Source organism: Stegostoma tigrinum, chromosome 3 (genome assembly GCF_030684315.1).
Source record: "Stegostoma tigrinum isolate sSteTig4 chromosome 3, sSteTig4.hap1, whole genome shotgun sequence".
In the NCBI taxonomy this organism is placed as follows: Eukaryota; Metazoa; Chordata; class Chondrichthyes; order Orectolobiformes; family Stegostomatidae; genus Stegostoma; species Stegostoma tigrinum.
In genome coordinates, this window is record NC_081356.1 from 60119498 (window position 1) to 60138263 (window position 18766).

The following is an 18766-nucleotide window of genomic DNA, read 5'->3' on the forward strand; positions in this document are numbered from 1 at the left end:
CTTTCCTCCCCTGCTTAGGTCATTGAACTGCTTCCTGCATTGCGTCCAGAATTGGTTCCTTAGTTCTACTGCTAAGAAACAGAATATCTTTCCATGTCTTGAAAGCTCCCAGTACCATACCCAGGGAAGAAACTCTCAAATGAGGGGCAATCTTTCGTTCAGAGATAATGGGAACTGCAGATGCTGGAGAATCCAAGATAACAAAGTGTGAAGCTGGATGAACACAGCAGGCCAAGCAGCATCTCAGGAGCACAAAAGCTGACGTTTTGGCCCTAGACCCTTCATCAGAGAGGGGGATGGGGAGAGGGTTCTGAAATAAATAGGGAGACATGGGGTGGCGGACCGAAGATGGATAGAGGAGAAGATGAGTGGAGAGGAACGCATAGGTAGGGAGGGGATAAGTCAGTCTGGGGAGGGAGGACGGACGGGTCAAGGAGGTGGGATGAGGTTAGTAGGTGGGAAATGGAGGTGCAGCTTGAGGTGGGAGGAGGGGATAGGTGAGAGGAAGAACAGGTTAGGGAGGCGGGGACGAGCTGGGATGGTTTTGGGATACAGTGGGTGGAGGGGGAGATTTTGAAGCTTGTGAAGTCCACATTGATGCCATTGGGCTGCAGGGTTCCCAAGCAGAATACGAGTTGCTGTTCCTGCAACCTTTGGGTGGCATCATTGTAGCACTGCAAGAGGCCCATGATGGACACGTCGTCTAAGGAATGGGAGGTAGAGTTTAAATGGTTCGCAACTGGGAGGTGCAGCTGTTTGTTGCGAACTGAATGGAGGTGTTCTGCAAAGCGGTCCCCAAGCCTCCGCTTGGTTTCCCCAATGTAGAGGAAGCCACACTGGCAACAGTGGATAGAGTATACTACATTGGCAGATGTGCAGGTGGACATCTGCTTGATATGGAAAGTCATCTTGGGGCCTGGGATGGGGGTGAGGGAGGAGGTGTGGGGACAAGTGTAGCATTTCCTGTGGTTGCAGGGGAAGGTGCCAGGTGTGGTGGGGTTGGACGGGAGTGTGGAGCAGACAAGGGAGTCACAGAGAGAGTGGTCTCTCTGGAAGGCAGACAAGGGTGGGGATGGAAAAATGTCTTGGGTGGTGGGGTCGGATTGTAGATGGCGGAAGTGACGGAGGATGATGCGTTGTATGCGGAGGTTGGTGGGGTGGTATGTGAGGACGAGGGGGATTCAAGCCCATCGACTCCCACAGCTACCTAGAATACACCTCCTCCCACCCACCCCCGTGCAACAATTCCATCCCCTATTCCCAATTCCTTCGCCTCTGCCGCATCTGCTCCCAGGATGAGGCATTCCACTCCTGTACATCCCAGATGGCCGCGTTCTTCAAGGACCGCAACTTCCCCCCTGCAGTGGTCGAGGACACCCTTGACCGTGTTTCCCACATTTCCCGCAACACATCCTTCACACCCCGCCCCCTCAATAACCACCCTAAGAGAATCCGCCTCGTCTTCACATACCACCCCACCAACCTCCGGATACAACGCATCATCCTCCGACACTTCCGCCATCTACAATCCGACCCCACCGCCCAAGACATTTTTCCATCCCCACCCTTGTCTGCCTTCTGGAGAGACCACTCTCTCTGTGACTCCCTTGTCTGCTCCACACTCCCCTCCAACCCCACCACACCCGGCACTTTCCCCTGCAAGCGCAGGAAGTGCTACACTTGCCCCCTCACCTCCTCCCTCACCCCCATTCCAGGCCCCAAGATGACTTTCCATATTAAGCAGATGATCATCTGCCGATGTAGTATACTGTATCCACTATAGCCAGTGGCTTCCACTACATGGGGGACCACTTTGCAGAACACCTCCACTCAGTTCGCAATAAACAACTGCACCCCCCAGTCGTGAACCCTTTTAACTCCCCCCCCTCCCCCATTCCTTAGATGACATGTCCATCATGGTCCTCCTGCAGTCCACAATGATGCCACCCGAAGGTTGCAGGAACAGCAACTCATATTCCGCTTGGGAACCCTGCAGCCCAATGGTACCAATGTGGACTTCACAAGCTTCAAAATCCCCCCCTCCCCCACTGTATCCCAAAACCAGCCCAGCTTGTCCCTTCCCCCCACTGTATCCCAAAACCAGCCCAGCTCGTCCCCGCCTTGCTAACCTGTTCTTCCTCTCACCTATCCCCTCCTCCAGCCTCAAGCCACACCTCAATTTCTCACCTACTAACCTCATCCCACCTCCTTGACCTGTCCGTCCTCCCCGGACTGACCTGTCCCCTCCCCACTGCCCCATCTATACTTTCCTCTCCACCTATCTTCTCCTCTATCCATCTTCGGTCCGCCTCCCCCTCTCTCCCTATTTATTTCAGAACCGTCCCCCATTCCCCTCTCTGATGAAGGGTCTAGGCCCGAAACGTCAGTTTTTGTGCTCCTGAGATGCTGCTTGTCCTGCTGTGTTCATCCAGCTCTACACTTTGTTATCTTGCAATCTTTCATTGTCTGGATTCCATTCTGGCACTTGCTTTTCTTTGCCATCAATTCCAAATTCTTTTAAAATGCATGTTCAGAATGTCCACTTAAAATGCTGGAGTTGAAATCATGTCACTCAACAGATCTACAGACACAAATTCGTCAAGAACCTCAGAAATCATATGAGTCGGTTAAAACACCAGCAAAAGTTATGGTGCACTTACGTCTGGGTTTCCCATATGCTAGCAGTTTCCCAACTTCCAATGCACCCCAATTTAAAATTCAGCTCAGAGTCTAAAGACAGAGTAAAATAGTTTAGATGAGGAATGGACAGCAGATGACAAACTATGTAAATGGAAACCAAACGATATGGCAACAGGACGGGACAATGACACTTTTGAGCGGAATTTAAGTTAACACCAAATTGTGGCAAAAGGCATTTAAAGATCTCAATGTTCCTATCGTGAAAGAGATCTTCTAGCAAAACACCAAAGTCACACTACAAGGCAAAATCTTCTTTTTAAAAAAAAATGTGCTGACAAGGACAGCGGCAGTCCAATGTCGTTTCATGTGGTAGATATCAGTGAGAAACACTCAAAAACACAGAAAATAGTGCAACTCCAGAATCTCTCCAGACGCCCACAAAATTCAGAAGACTCCTGACACAACTCAATAAGCATAAAGAAGGTTGAGGAGATTTTTCTTGGTTTGTGTACAGGCATGCTCGATCACGAAGGCACAGCAAATATCAAAAAATAGGGGAAGCTGGTGTAAAAACCTGAAAATGGTACCTAATCTAGTCATTAGCCCTAGAAGGCATTCCTGCCCCTGATATACTTGTTAGTTGTCCTAAAGAAGGATTAAAATATTTATAGAAGCAAATTTGAAATAAAATATGAAATCTTAAAGTATTCTTTAATAGTGTGGGGCTGGTGGTTATTAGAACACCACGAGTAGTTGGGATGTGAGTAAAACAAGAGGCAGAAGGAGAAAGTTAAAGGTGGAAAATCAATTCTTAGAAATGTAAGGATTGTGATGTTCAATGCCTGAAGGCAAACCTCCATGGCGGATTTGAGTCATCAAACCATCAGGGAAAAGAGGCACTATCCAGTTGCTCTGCATAATAACTATGTGCAGTGAATGGCGATATCTAGAATTGGATGTATTGCATTCAGGCATGGGAAGAGGGCAGAGAGAAACAAAGCTGAATATTTATTTATATAAATATTTTAAATAGTTTTCCCTGATGCTTGAGGAACTCTTTCAACAAATTCTATAATTTTGTGGGTAAAGCAATATTTACCTGACCAAAGTTTTAAAGACTTTGAAACCCACTCTACCGCACCACGTGCTGAATATTCTTAAGAACTTATTAGTTCTGACAAAATGATGAAGAAAATAATTTCTTGTGTTCCAATGAGGGATTATATTACATGAAACTTCAAGCTAGATCAATTGTCATAGCATGGAAATTGCTCCCTGGAGAGGAGTGGCAACTGCAGCTAGAAGACACAAAAATAAGATGTGGCTAAGCACACCATGTGGTGTCTATGAGGATCATTTACCGCTGATGTGCCAGGTTACTTAAAACTTTTGGGAAACGGAGGAGGTTAGCAGGAAATCTATGCCAGCTCCACTTCAGATCTGAGAATGGCAAGCAGCATGTGAAAGTCATGCAAAGGCTGTGTTTCCACTAAAATTTAGAGATGCAAAGCCCCCTCAGGAGCAACTTGAACCAGGAATGAGGAAGTGAAGTGATAACCTGGAGTAGAATTAAAAGGAAGTTTAGATCATTGTAGATAAATCACAAATCCACTGCATCCTATTTGCCTGGTGTCAAACAGAGGCAAAGGAACTGACCTTACAATACTTAAATTGGCAAGAGAATCAATTTAACACCACTTATTCATTTGAGTATTACTTACCTGTCCCACAAATATGTTGCCTGCTGCCACCAATGACTCTGTGGGAGATGTATCCATGGAAATTTGCATTATCCAACCAATCTGAAAAATGGAAAACAATCTAAAATATTTCCTAAACTTGGTACGAAGGAATTTAATCATCTTTATTTTTTATTTCCTTGTGTGCCATGAATGGCACTAGCCGGTCACTATTTTTACCCATGTCCTTGAGGAGGTGGTGGTGAGGTGCCTTCTTGAATTGCTGCAATCCACATGATGTAGGTTGAGCCACAATGCTGTTAGGGAGGAAGCTCCAGGACTTTGACCGAACGACAGTGAAAGAACATCAATCTTATTCAAAGGGAGGATGGTGAGTGACTTGGAGGGACATGTGCAGGTAGTGGTGTTCCCAGGTATCTGCTGCACTAGTCCTTCTAGATGGAAATGGATATGGGTTTGGAAGGTGTTATCTAAGGATCTTTGGTGAATTTCTGCATCTTGTAGGCAGTACCCTGCTGCTGAGCTTCGTTGGTGGAGTGTGTGAATACTTGTTGTTGTGGTGCCAATCAAGTGGGCTGTTTTACACTGAATGATGTCAAGCTTCTTGGGTGTTGTTGAACCTGCACCTCTCCAGGTAAGTGGGCAGTATTCTACCAGAATCTTGACTTGTGACAGTGGAAAAGCTTTGGGGAGTCAGGAGCTGAGTTAGTCACTGCACTATTACAAGCTTCTGAACGGCTCTTGTACCTATTGTGATTATGGGGCAAGTCCAGTTGAGCTTCTGGTTAATGGTAACCCCCAGGATGTTGATTGTCAGGGATTCAGTGACGGTTACACCATTGAATGTCAAGATCTGGTGGTTAGACCACGTGTCAGACCAAGGCTGGATATTGTCCAGATCTTGTTGCTTTTGAACATGGACTGTTTGAGTATCTGAGAAGTTGTGAATGGTGCTGAAAGTTGTGCAATCATCGGCAAACATTCCCACTTCTGACTTTATGATGGAGGGAAGTTTTGGTATGCCTGGTGCTGCTCCTGGCATGTCATCTTGCAATCTCCATTGAACTTAGGTGGACCTCCTGGCTTGATGACAATGGTTGAGTGGGGGATATACTGAAAATGAGGTTGCAGGTTCTGCTGCTGTTGATGGCTCAGAATGCCTCATCGATGCCCAGTCTTGAGTAGCTAGATCTGTATGATGTCTTTCCCATTTAGCATAGTGACAGTGCCACACAACAGAATGGAGGGTATTCTCAATGTGAAGAGGAATGTCAGCTCCACAAGGACTGTGAGATGGTCATTCTTGCTGATATTGTCATGGGCAGATGCCACTGCAGCAGGCAGATTGGTAAGGATGAGATCAAGCATGTTTTCCCCTCTTGATGATTCCGACATCTTCTCCGACAGACACAGTCTAGCTGCTATTTCATTTAGGACCTGAACAGCTCAACCAGTAGTGCAGCTGTTTGAAGTTGGATCTTGAAATCTCTCATCCAGAGAATATTTTGCGTCCATGTCACCCTCAGTGCTTCTTCCAAGTGTTCAATATGGTAATCAGCAGGAGGTTTGCATGCCCATATTTAATCTTAAGCCATGAGATCTCATGCAGTCCTGAGTCAATGTTGATGATTGACTGGGCAACACACCTCTGACGGTATACTATTATGCCACCACATCTGTTGTGTCCAACCTGCTGGTGAGACAGGACATATCCAGAGATGGTAACGTTGGTTCTGGGACTTTGTACAGTATGATTCTATGAGTATTACTATGTCAGGGTGTTTGCTTGATTAGTCTGTGAGACAGCTCTCCCAATTTTGGCACTAGTCCCTAGTCTGTAAGGAGGAATTTTCAGGGTCAACATGGCTGTTTTTGATGCTCAGTTCTGTAATGCCCAGCTTGATGCCGGATGATCTGTCTGGTTTCATTTTTTTCTTGAGAAACAGTGGCTTCCTAAGCCATTTCAAAGGTAGCCAAGAGTCAGTCATTGTGCTGTGGGGTTATAGTCACATGTAGGCCAGACCAGGTGTGGATAAGAGAGTTCCTTCCCGGAAGGACATTATTGAGCCAGATAGGGTCTTCTGACAATCAACAATGGTTTCATGGTCATAAGATTCTTAATTCCAGATAGTTTATATTGAATTTAAATTCCACCATCTCTCTGGTAATGATTCAAACCTGAATCGCCAGAACTTTAGGTGAGTTTCAGGTTTAATAGCCTAGCAATAGTACCACTAGGCCATCACCTCCTCAATAATGCTATTTAAAAAGTTATATTATTTGGTAGAGCTTTTTTTTAACTATGAGAGAGAGTTTAGAACTTAAATTCATGTTGATCTGATATGAATGTCAGAGTTAAAAACAAAAATTATTTTACCATTTGACAGACAATATGTGATATACACAATAGAGATAACTGTGCACACTGAAGCAATACCCCCTCAGCCAAGATTCAGTTACATGCTAGTTTTCGTCCATGATGGTCTCCAAAATGTGATTGTTAACTTTAAATCAATTAACTAACAAACCTACAACAAACAATCTGATTGGAAAACAATGAGACCAAAGTGAATCCATAGCCTTAAAAAAACTGTCACAAAGAACTGACAATTACAAGACAGGTAATAACACATAACTGTCATTGCGGCTGATGTCCTCACCAGGGATTATCTTTATCTGAATCAGTCAGAAGTTAAAACGAGTTCTGAACAGCTCCTTTTTATTGTGCTGTTGAAAAGAGTGGTCTAGTCATCTCTTTGACAGCATTTCCATTGAGTACAATTAGAACAGGATATGATTAAGGTGTAGCTCATTTCAAATTGTTGCATGGTGCTTTTCTGTGATGTATCTTCCACAAAAAAGATATCTAAAGATCCATCTAATGATGTCTGAAGGTAGCAATAAAGATCTTTATGAAATTTGAGTGGCACGGTGACCTTACAGCACTAGGCACCCAGGTTCATTTCCATCCTAGGGTGACTATCTACGTGGAATTTGCACATTCTCCCTATGTATGCATGGATTTCCTCCAGGTGCTTTGGTTTCCTCCCACAGTCCAAAGATGTGCAGGTTAGGTGGATTAGCCATGGGAAATGTAGGGTTACAGGGATGGGGCAGGAGGTCTGGTATGGATGTGCCTAGGAGGGTCAGGGTGGACTTGATAGGCTGAATGGCCTGCTTCTCCGCTGTAGAGATTCTATGATTCAATAATCTGAGATAAAGGAAACTATCAGAATGATGATCCATAATAATTCCCAACTAACGACCATAAATAGACAATAGTATCTCAATCACTCAGGAAAAACATGGAATTTGCTTTTAGTTCCTACTTTAACGTGATAAAATTATTTAAGGGAAATTTTGATTGCACAAATTATGTTGTGCTTCCAAAGAAGATTCTTTTATCATAGAAGGCTTTTAGAAAAAAAAATTACTTTTAATTTGTTTAAGGCCAGTGGAGGACCACAGATAATTAATGATCCATAACACGGAGTATGTCATATAGTTTTCATAAACTTACCGTTGGCATTTATTTTTTAAGTATTGTTATCATGAGGATAATGAAATATTGAATATAATTCCTCCATTTGTTCAATCACTTAAATTATAATCTTCTTTGTCACAGTATTGAACAGATGTATTGTGAAACATAATCATATCAAAGGTTAAGTTCAAAGATGGCCAAAGATTGAAATACAGTGCCATAGTGGTCTCTAGATTCCATCTGAAGATTGTAGAAGGGCAGAAAACTGACACGTGATTTGGTGGAGGGGCCAAACCTTCCAGCACATTTTATGCAATAACTTGAATAAGACCATCAGATCCAGGTGCAAAGGACAGAAAAAGGTATAAAGATTTAAGGCACAAGGTCTTCTTTACATTTGTCAGGTATCCTCAAGGTGTGGTAGTGTGCTTACATCTGAAGATGGCATATGCAAAAGAAACCATAAAGTGAAAACACTTTAACAAAATGTTTCAACTCATTTCCTTATTTGTAAAAAAAAATGCACTAAACTGCAAGCCACAAGTTCTACAGATACATTGAAAACCTCAATTATGGTTCTTCCCGTGTTGAGATTATCTACACTGATAAATGACCTGCCATCAGCCCACCCTAATGCATAGGAGTCTAGTGTGGGTAAATTGTCAAATTTTAAAATTATTAAAGAATGTATTAATTTGCATACCTTCAAAATGAGCCATTGTACAAATCCAAGAAAATACAATATGGAAATTGTTGTGCTGAAGAAAATCACTATTGGTAAAACCTAATGATAAAATAAAGGAAAATACATTTGGTACATTACATTTTGGCTACATTAAACTTTAACGATATAAATTAACAACTAATTAATTAAATAAATAATGCTAGGCAGACATGGTAAGGATTCTGGTGTATCATGAACACAACATGTGGGAATCTGTGGAATGCATTGCAATTCTTTAGAACCATACCTGCAGGTTGTGCAACTTCAGCTCAGAGCAGCTGATCTGGAATCTTAGTTGAAAACATTAAGGGACATCATGAAGGGTTGAGTTTCCTGGATGCTTTTTGCCAGCAGGCAAACACAATCCTGAGGTCAGGGAGAACTTTGAACCTGGTCAATAGTCAGGGACAGCAGGCTATACAGTGAATCAGACAGGTATGGGGACACAGTACGTAGTGAGGAAGTGATTTAGAAATCCAAAGGATAAGGTTGAGGCTACTGAACTGTTTCGTAATGTGGGTGAAGCCAAACAGAGTAAGATAGGAAGCAACACAGGGATTAACATAAATTGTGCATCCACAAATAAGGTCATTGCAGGGAATAGAAGTTTAAAAAAAACTTCAAGATTCCTTAGTTGAATGAATGAAGCATCTACAATATGAAAGATGAACATGTGGAACAAATAAAATTGCTCTTAGAGTTATGATTCTAAGTGACCCTGATTGGGAGATAAATATTCCATAGCGTCCAATATCTCAGAAAGAGATATAGAAGGGCAAAGAAGGAGGTGTAGCCCTAATAGGAAAGAATGACATAAGGACATTAATGAGAAAAGATTTGGTGTCAGAGATCATGAAGCAGTGTCAACATTAGTGGAAATTAGAAATGGAAAGAATCAGAAAATACTGCAGAGCATGGAGTAGTTTATGGACCTCCTACCAATAGTTTTACCATTGTCCAGAGCATTAAATAAGAAATTATTGGATTATGCAACAAAGGTAACGTTATGATAATGGAAGAATTTAATCCTAATAAACACAGAATGAAAAAAATTAGCAAGTATGATCAGAAAATGAGTTTGTAGGAAGCGTTTATGTCAGTTTCCTGGAGCAACGTGTCCTGGAACTAACAAGGGATAAAGCTGTCTTAGATCTCAATTATATCATGAGGCAGGGTTAATTGAAAATATCATAGTAAAAGATTCACGAGAACATAGTGATCATTACATATGCTCAAAAGTGGCATACTGCAATTGTAAATAATAACAAGAACACTGCCTAGGGTTTCCCCATTTCTGTCTACTACAAGGCTACCTTCACTGGTGAATATGTGCAGGGACCCCTACAGTTCTACATGCCATAAGATTGGTTTTATGGCCTATTTTATAAACAGGTCCTGGGTCAACTGCACACCATGTAAGCATGATGCTAAAATAAGGCACATCAAAAAATCCATCCTGTGAGACAATGGCTTCCTGAATTCAAACAAATCTCGCTCCATATCATGCAAATTCTTGAACGGACTCAATACTACTCCTTTAAGTCCTGAAAAGTGCCCAGTCTAATTTGATGGAATACTAAAGTACCTCAAGAGTGCGACCAAGAGGCAAAGCTAGCTGTTTCACATTACTACTATGCACAAACAACATGAGTAGTGTTTGCCACTAACAGAAAGCTGCCGTCAAGCCAAAAAGATAGATCAGTAATGTGATATATAAATTTCAGTGTCAGGATGAATATAGGCTGCACTACCCAAAGACTAGCAGAGTGTATCATACAGAATGTCCCTTCAGCTATTCTCAAAAGGCAAGGTACTGGCCACGCCTAATATGCCCATTTGAGCAAATTGCAAAACACAGTGTCCAACATGAAATGTGATTCCATGAATTTGATAAATAAGTTTTGGGTGTCTTCAGAATTATACTGACAGTGAAAGTAAGATTATCAGTCGGACTTGTAGCATGGCTTGTTTGTGCACATGGAGCTATATACTGTAGGATACCAGGCCAAGTTCTGGAAACAGAAAGAATGTGTACTGACATTGTGCTTGCTTCAACGTTACAAAATAGGGAACAGGCATTCTCAGGACAATGTCTTGACAAATCACATCAAGTCTGCTTGGTTTGAATTTAAACAAGTTGGTAGTTACCTGTCAGTAATCATCTAACTGTTGCATTCTCCAACATCTCTACCAATTGAGTCTACTTGCCAACCAATAAGCACTATCTTCTCATACAGAAAAATGTTTTCTCCCTTTTACATTAGTATTTCTGATAATGGGCTAAAACATACAGAGGCTTCAACAAAATATGTCTTTTATCAGCAATACTCAAGGTCTATGCTATGAAACATCTATAAACAAGAATATGTAATTCAAACATTAGCAAAAGAAACATAAGTCAAAATTTTTCATGTTGCACTAATCAGGACGGCCATGCAAGAAACCAAACTTGGAAAGACAATGTATCAATTTATAGCATAAGACGAAAGTGCAGATTGGTTGCACTTGTTTAAGTACTGCCCTAAAAAACAATAAATATTTAATGTAAACATACTAACTTATATAAGTAAAACGGTTGCACTGGGCTAGAATTATTGGGTGAATAGATTAACAGGTATTGTGGAAAATAAACTGCAGGAAACATTTAAAGAAACAATATAAATTTTTCAAAAATTGCACTAAGAAACAATAACTCAGCAACAAGGAAACCATCTGTGGTCTGCTCAGGAGGTTAAGGATATCAAAATAAAAGAAGACACTTATAATTTTGCAAAGAATGGTACAAAAATCTAAGAGTCTGGAATGTTTTAGAAGCCAGCAAACAGCCACCAAAAAAGTTGAACAGAACAAAAAGAAACACAATGAGAGTGAATTAGCTAAAAGTATAAAGAAGTACATTGTAAGATCTCATAGAAGTATATAACAGCAAAGAGAGAAACATTGATCCCCTATAAAAAGAGGTAGGAAAAATTTTCACACGCAATGAGAAAATGGTGAGAAGTTGAACAAGTGTTTCATGTTTTTCTTCACAGTAGAAGACACAGATTACCTAACAGAAATAAAAGATAGCCAAATATCAAAAAGAGTAAGGAACATAAGTAATATCAGCAAAGAAAAAAATTAGGGAATCCTAACAGACTAAAAGCTTAAGCGACTTATGAGACTGAAAACCTTAAAGAAATTAGTGTTGAAAAAGAGGCAGTATACAAAAAAGTTGAAGACTGATAAATCCCTGGACCAAAAGAACCATATCCAACAGTGCTCAAGGAGCTGGTTACAGAGATAATGACTTTGTTGGTGGTTATTTTTCAACTTTCTATTTATCCTAAAAAGTTTCCTGCTAACTGTAGATTCACAAATGCAACACCACTACTTCATAAGAGAAGGACAAAGAGTATGAAGAACTACAATATTTTAGTTTAATGTTAGTAGTGGGCAAAATAAAAGCATTATAAAAGGATGTAATAACTGAATGTGGGATTAGGGTAATAAATTTACTTGGATTGAGAAATAGTTATAAGACAAGTCAAGAGTAAGAATAAGCTTGTACTAGCTCCTTCCACACTCTGGTATGTAGTTCATTTGGTTTAGAGGGTTTATGAACCTACAACCCATTTCAATTTTGAGCACTGAATCATTATTAATACTAATTTATTTCAGTTTCTCAATTTGACAAGTCCATTGGTTGCTGAGTATTTCTGGTAGATATTCAATTTCTCCTACCAAACCAAACAAACTATTGTAAATGCATTCTGAAGAACAGACATATCAGACTCAAAACGTTAACCCGGTTTCCATCTACACAGATACTGCCAAACCTGCTGAGCTTCTTCAGCATTTCCTTTTTATTTCAGATCTCAAGTGTCCGCTGTAGAGTCATAGAGTTCTCCCACAGAAAGAGACCCTTTGGTCCAACTCATCCATGGCGACCAGATATCCCATTCTGGCGTAATCCCATTTGCCAGCATTAGGTCCATATCCCTCTAAACCCTTCCTATTCGTTTACCAATCCAGCTGTCTAATAAATGTTGTAACTGTACTTGGTTCCACAGCTTCTGGCAGCTTGTTCCATACACGCACTACGCCCTGCATGAAAAAGCTACCCCTCAGATCCCTTTTAAATCTTCCCTTCTAAACCTATGTCCCCAAGTTTTAAATGCCCTCACCCTCAGAAAAAGACTTGGCTATTCACCCTATCAATGCCCCTCTCAATTTTATAAACTTCCATAAGGTCACCTTTCAGCCTCCAAGGCTCCAGGGAAAAAAGCCCCAGCCTATTCAGCCTCTCCATATAACTCAAATTTTCAAGTCCCAGCAACATCCTTATATATCTTTTCTGCATGCTCTCAAGTTTAACATCTTTGCTATAGGAAGGTGAACAGAATTGTATGCAGTATTTTAATGGCGATCTCACCAATGCTCTGTGCGGCCGCAATATGACACCCCAACTCCTATACTCAATGGTCTGGCCGATGAAAGTAAGCATGCCAAATGCTTTCTTCACCACCCTGTCACTCACGACTCTATTTTTAAGAAACAATGGACATGCACCCCCAAGGTCTCTTTGTTCAGCAACAATCCCCAGGGGCCTTTATTATAGTAGAAATAAATAGGTGGTTTTGAGGATAATATGCAGACACTAGTGGGGTACTACAATGATCAACACGAGGTTCACAGCTGTTCACATTCTATATAAATGATTTGAAAATGAGCACCAGTCGTAATATTTCCAAGTTATTAATGACACAATGTTGGGTGGGAATATAAGTTGTAAGAAGATTGCAAGGAGATGTCAATGGTGAAATGGAGTTCAGCAGACATATCCTAGGGACTAAGATAATAAAGTGTGAAGCTGGATGAACACAGCAGGCCAAACAGCATCTCAGGAGCACAAAAGCTGATGTTTCGGGCCTAGACCCTTCATCAGACCGAAACGTCAGCTTTTGTGCTCCTGAGATGCTGCTTGGCCTGCTGTGTTCATCCAGCTTCACACTTTAGTATCTGGGATTCTCCAGCATCTGCAGTTCCCATTATCTCTGATATCCTAGGGACTGTTGAATTGTCTAATGGAGAGAAACTGAGAAAACTGGACCTGTTTTCTCTAGAGTTTTGAAGCTTATAAAAGCTTACATAGATAACCTGGTTCTACTTGGTGGTGAATCGAGAACCAGGCAATATAATCTCAGAATAAAGTGCAGAACAACGAAGACAAGGGGGAATTTCTTCACTGAGGATGGTAAATCTTTGCAGTTCTCTACCTCAGAAGTTGTGGAAGCTCCATCATTGAGCATGTTAATAAAGACAGACATCATCAAGGGATGTAGGGATAAAGTAGATCAAGGTGAATACTTAGCCATGATTTATATGAATAGTGGAGCAAGCTTAATAGGCTCAACAGCCCACTCCTATTTCTAAGTCCCTTTTAAAGTAATGAATGCGGAAGAGGCTTAACAGGCCATGTGGTCTCCTCCAGCTCTCACTTACTGTGTTCTTTTGGCCTTCTAGAATGTTAGCATTTAAACTGTATCATCATGAACATTATGAGGCATCATAAAATCCAAGATATACATTAAACTGACCTTAAATGCAAAAAAGTGGTCGGTGTATGTTGCACCAAATAAAAATTTTGAACCAGCATCTGCATAATTCAAGAAAGTCTGTAAAATAATAATTAAATTGTATAAAAGTTTGTTTATAAGCTGTATATAATCAAGCCTCACAATAAAATAAAAGTAAAGCATATTTACTACACATGGCATTATTAAAACTGTTTTGGAGAACACCACCGTAACCATTGAACACTTAAACTTCCTTGTTTGCTTACAAATGCAATGTGTAAATCAACAAAACTTTGCAGTTATGTAGCAGTTTTATTGTTGGAAATGTTTGAAGTTGCTTCACAGAGGGAATCAAAATTTGGATAGTGAACCAAAGAAATATGACAGAAAGATGAACAAAAGCTTGCTAAAAATTTAGGGATGGTTTTATTCATTCATTGGGCTCAGCATCACTTGTTAAGCAGTACTTGTTGCCCATCTCTAATTGCCCTCAAAAAATTAATGATGAACTAACTTCTTGAATCACTACTGTTCAAGTAGTGTAGATACATCTATAGTGCTGTTAGAGTGACTTCCAGGTTTTGATCCAACAGTGAAGGAACAGCAATACAGTTCAAAATGAAGATGACTTGAGGTGTGGAGGGGAAACACGCAAGTAATGGTCTTCCCATGTTTCTTCTGGTCTTGTGCTTCTAGGTAGTAAGGCTTGTGGGTTCGGAAAATGCTACTGAAGGATCTTTAGTGAGTTCTTACAGTGCATCTTCTAGATGGCATACACTTGTGCCACTGTTCATCAGTAGTGGAATTTATGACTATTGAAGGTAAAAAAAACCAGGTGCAATCAAATGGGCTTTGTCTTGGACGGTGTTAAACTTTTTATGCGCTTGTGTATTGGCACCCATCCAAGTGCATGTGTCCATTATATCATCATGACAAATCAGAGAGTGGCTACTAAGTGACTAGGCCTATCTGATACCTCACTGATGACTTGCGTGTCCAACCCAAGTGCATGTAGGCAACATACATAAAGAAAAAGTCATATTACCATACAAATGTGATCAGGAAGACGACGGAGGTGTTTAAGATTTCTTCTGCTACCTGTGGAAAAACCATGCAGTGCTTTCCAGGATAAGGAATCACTGTACTCTGAAGCATAGCATTTTTATTAAAAGGGCACAGGCCTTGCTATCAGGATATTGTTCCACCCGAGGAGGAGCAACAAAAGAAGGAAACACACAAGACATCCCCTTTCTGGTCAATTGACTACGATTGATTCATTTAACTCAAGTACCAGAGAATAAAACCTCCATCTCCACTTCCTACCTGTCCTAGACTTTATTTTACCTTCCCTTCTCTATTAATGACAAACACAACATCCTTTTAGCCACAATGCTACAATTAAAACCTCAAGACAAATATTTCAAACCAACTTTGTAAATCAAACTATAAACCATTCAATACTTCATACAAAAGTCAACTTATCAACATACATACCTTCACTTGTTCTGATTTTCTCCCATATAACTACAATAATACTGGCAGATTGGCTGCATTTTTGCTGAGTGGCGATACAGGTGACCTTGCAGGTTGACCTCAGCCAAATCTGGCCCCACATTTGGTTTTTCTTTTTACTAGTTTGGTATAAATATCAATTATCTGGGATGGCTGGTTGACAGGCAACAGCAAGCACACTTCTACTTGGAAGACAAATGCTGACATCAGATTCTTGTCCCACTGCTACGTCCGCAGATGGTGCCTCAGCAAATTAGAAGTGCACGTAAACAAAGGTAACACAGCGATGTCAATCTACATGTAGACTGGAATAATGTACTGATCACCAACGCTTTGTACGATAAATTTCTATTCTCTTATGGGACATGGGTATTGCTGGCTAGCCAGCATTTATAGTACATCCCTAGTTGCCCCAGAAAAGGCAGTAATAAGCTGCCTTCTTAAATCATTGCAATTCATGGAATTCAGGGATTTTGACCAAAGAACACTAAAGTAACAGCTATATATTTCAAGTCAGGACGGTGAGTGGCCCGGAGGGGGATCTTGCAGGTAGTGGTGTTCCCATGTTTCTGCTGCCCTTGTCCTGCTAAATAGAACTGGTCATTGATTTAGAATGTGTCTAAGAAGTAGGGAAATTTCTACGGTACACCTTGTAAGTCGTACACACTGTTGCTTCTGACTGTCGTTGTGCAGTAGGTGGAAGGTAGTGGATATGGTGCCAATCAAGCAGCTGCATTGTCTGGGGTAGTGTCAAGCTTCTTGAGTACTATTGGCGCTGCATGTATACATGCAAGTGGGGAGTATTCCATTACATTCATGACTTATGTCTTGCAATGGCAGAAAGACTTTGGGGAGTCAGATTATGAGTTACTCACTGCAGTATTTCTCTTAGATGCTCTGTAACTATTGTACTTAAATGGTGAGTCCAGTTCAGTTTCTGGTCAATGGTAATCTCTATATTGTTAATATAGTGAGGGACTCAACGATGGCAATGCTACTGAATGTCAAGGGTCAATGGGAATGGCGGAGTGGACTCGATGGGCTGAATAGCCTTACTTCCACTCCTATGTCTTTTGGTCTTATTAGAGATGGTCACTGCCCGGTATTTGTATGAATCAAATGTTACTTGCCACTGTCAACTGAAGCCTGGATATTTTTCAGAACCTGTGCATTGAACAGTGTACAATCATCGGTGAATATCCCCACTTTTGGCATTATATTGGAGGGAAGGTCATTAATGAAGTAACTAGAGATGTTTGGGCCTAAGACACTTCCCTAAGGAATTCCTGCAGAAATGTTCTGGAATTGAGATGACTCACCTCTAACAACTACAATCATCTAATGTGCCAGGTATAATTCCAATCAATGAAGAGTTTGCTCTCAATTACCATTGATTCCAGGTATGTTCGGGCTCCTTGGTGCTACATTCAGTTGAATGCAGCTTTAATATCAAAGCGTGTCACTCTCACCTTATCTCTGTAATTCAGCTCTTTTGTTCATGTTTGAACCAAGACTGTAATGAGATCAGGAGCTGAGTGGGCTTCATAGAACACAAAATGGGCATTAATAAGCAGGTTGTTACTAAGCACGTGCTGTTTGATCCCACTGTTGATGACAACACTTTACTGATGATTGAGAGTAAACTGATAGGATAGTAATTGGCTGTGTTGGATTTGTCCTGCTTTTTATGTGCAGGACATTCTCCACATTGTCAGGTAGATGCCAATATTTTAACTGTAATGGGACAGCTTGGCTAAGGGAGTGGCAAGTTCTGGAGCACAAGTCTTCAGTACCATTACCACAATGTTGCCAGAGCCTTTGTAGCATCCAATGGCTCCAACCATTTCTTGATATCATGTGAAGTGAACCAAATTAGCTGAAGACTGGCATCTCTGATTCTGGGGACCAACAGAGGAGACTGAGAAGGATCAACCATCAAGCACTTCTGGCTGAAGATAATTTAAATAATTTAAGAGCAGCGTTCTGAAGAATCAGCAAATGAGCAACTTATAAATTTCATACCTATATTAAGGGAAAATTAACAATCTTCTTATAAAAGAATCTCTAGGAACCTCCCAAATCCCGAGCCTGTCCCTGCCCCTCCCCCACCATGCACCCGCCGCCATTGACCATGAGGACACGGCCGGAGACCCCCACCGATTACGTCACATCCGCCACCGCCGGGTACACCACTTCCCCCGACCGTGGACGCGACCGCTGCGGCAGTCACCACCTCCACTTCCAGTTATAACACCACACACACCACCCTCACTGCTGCTGCTGCCACCCACCCTGCTCCTCCCACCGCCGATGGAACCCCGCTCACGGCTGACAACCTCATCGCTCCGCCCACAACCTCCACAACCAGCAACTCCAGAGGAGACAGCCACACTGAGCCCTGCCACATCTTCACCATGCCCGCAGATCTCCCACTGACTGAGGAGGAACGGTCAGTCCTAAGCAAGGGGCTCACCTTTGTCCCCCTACAACCACACATCAACGAATACCAGTCACGTTTGTACACAGAGCAGTTTTTCCGCCGCCTTCGCCTCCACGCTTACTTCTTTAACCGGGAGTCCAACCCTCCCTCCACTGACCCCTTCACCCACCTCCAACACAAGTCCTCCTCCTGGACACCACCCTCAGGTCTCCTACCCTCCCTCGACCTCTTCATCTCCAACTGCCGTTGAGACATTAACCGCCTAAACCTCTCCACCCTTCTCACCGACTCCAACCTCTCCCCCGCAGAATGGGCAGCCCTCCGCTCCCACCCCAACCTCACCATCAAACCCGCAGACAAGGGTGGCGCAGTGCTAGTAAGGCGCACTGACCTCTACATCGCCGAGGCCAAATGCCAACTCTCCGACACCACCTCCTACCGCCCCCTCGATCATGACCCCACCCCCGAGCACCAAACCATCATCTCCAACACCATTCATGACCTCATCACCTCAGGGGACCTCCCACCCACAGCCTCCAACCTCATTGTTCCCCAACCCCGCACGGCCCGTTTCTATCTCCTCCCCAAAATCCATAAACCTGCCTGCCCTGGTCGACCTATTGTCTCAGCCTGTTCCTGCCCCACCGAACTCATCTCCACCTACCTGGACTCCATTTTCTCCCCTTTGGTCCCTACCTACGTCCGTGA

The 18766-nt window shown here is 42.1% G+C and overlaps 1 protein-coding gene across 1 annotated transcript in view; it reads right to left on the minus strand.

The window, feature by feature from the left end:
• The window catches only part of LOC125450724 (solute carrier family 28 member 3-like), a 156809-nt gene that overhangs the window by 72811 nt on the left and 65232 nt on the right, over window positions 1-18766 (minus strand). Inside the window, exons 5-7 of the mRNA XM_059645012.1 lie at window positions 14128-14205; window positions 8528-8608; window positions 4362-4442 (exon numbers count right to left, since the gene is read on the minus strand). Coding sequence (XP_059500995.1) covers window positions 4362-4442; window positions 8528-8608; window positions 14128-14205 — 240 coding nt within the window. The remainder of the gene's footprint in view (window positions 1-4361; window positions 4443-8527; window positions 8609-14127; window positions 14206-18766) is intronic.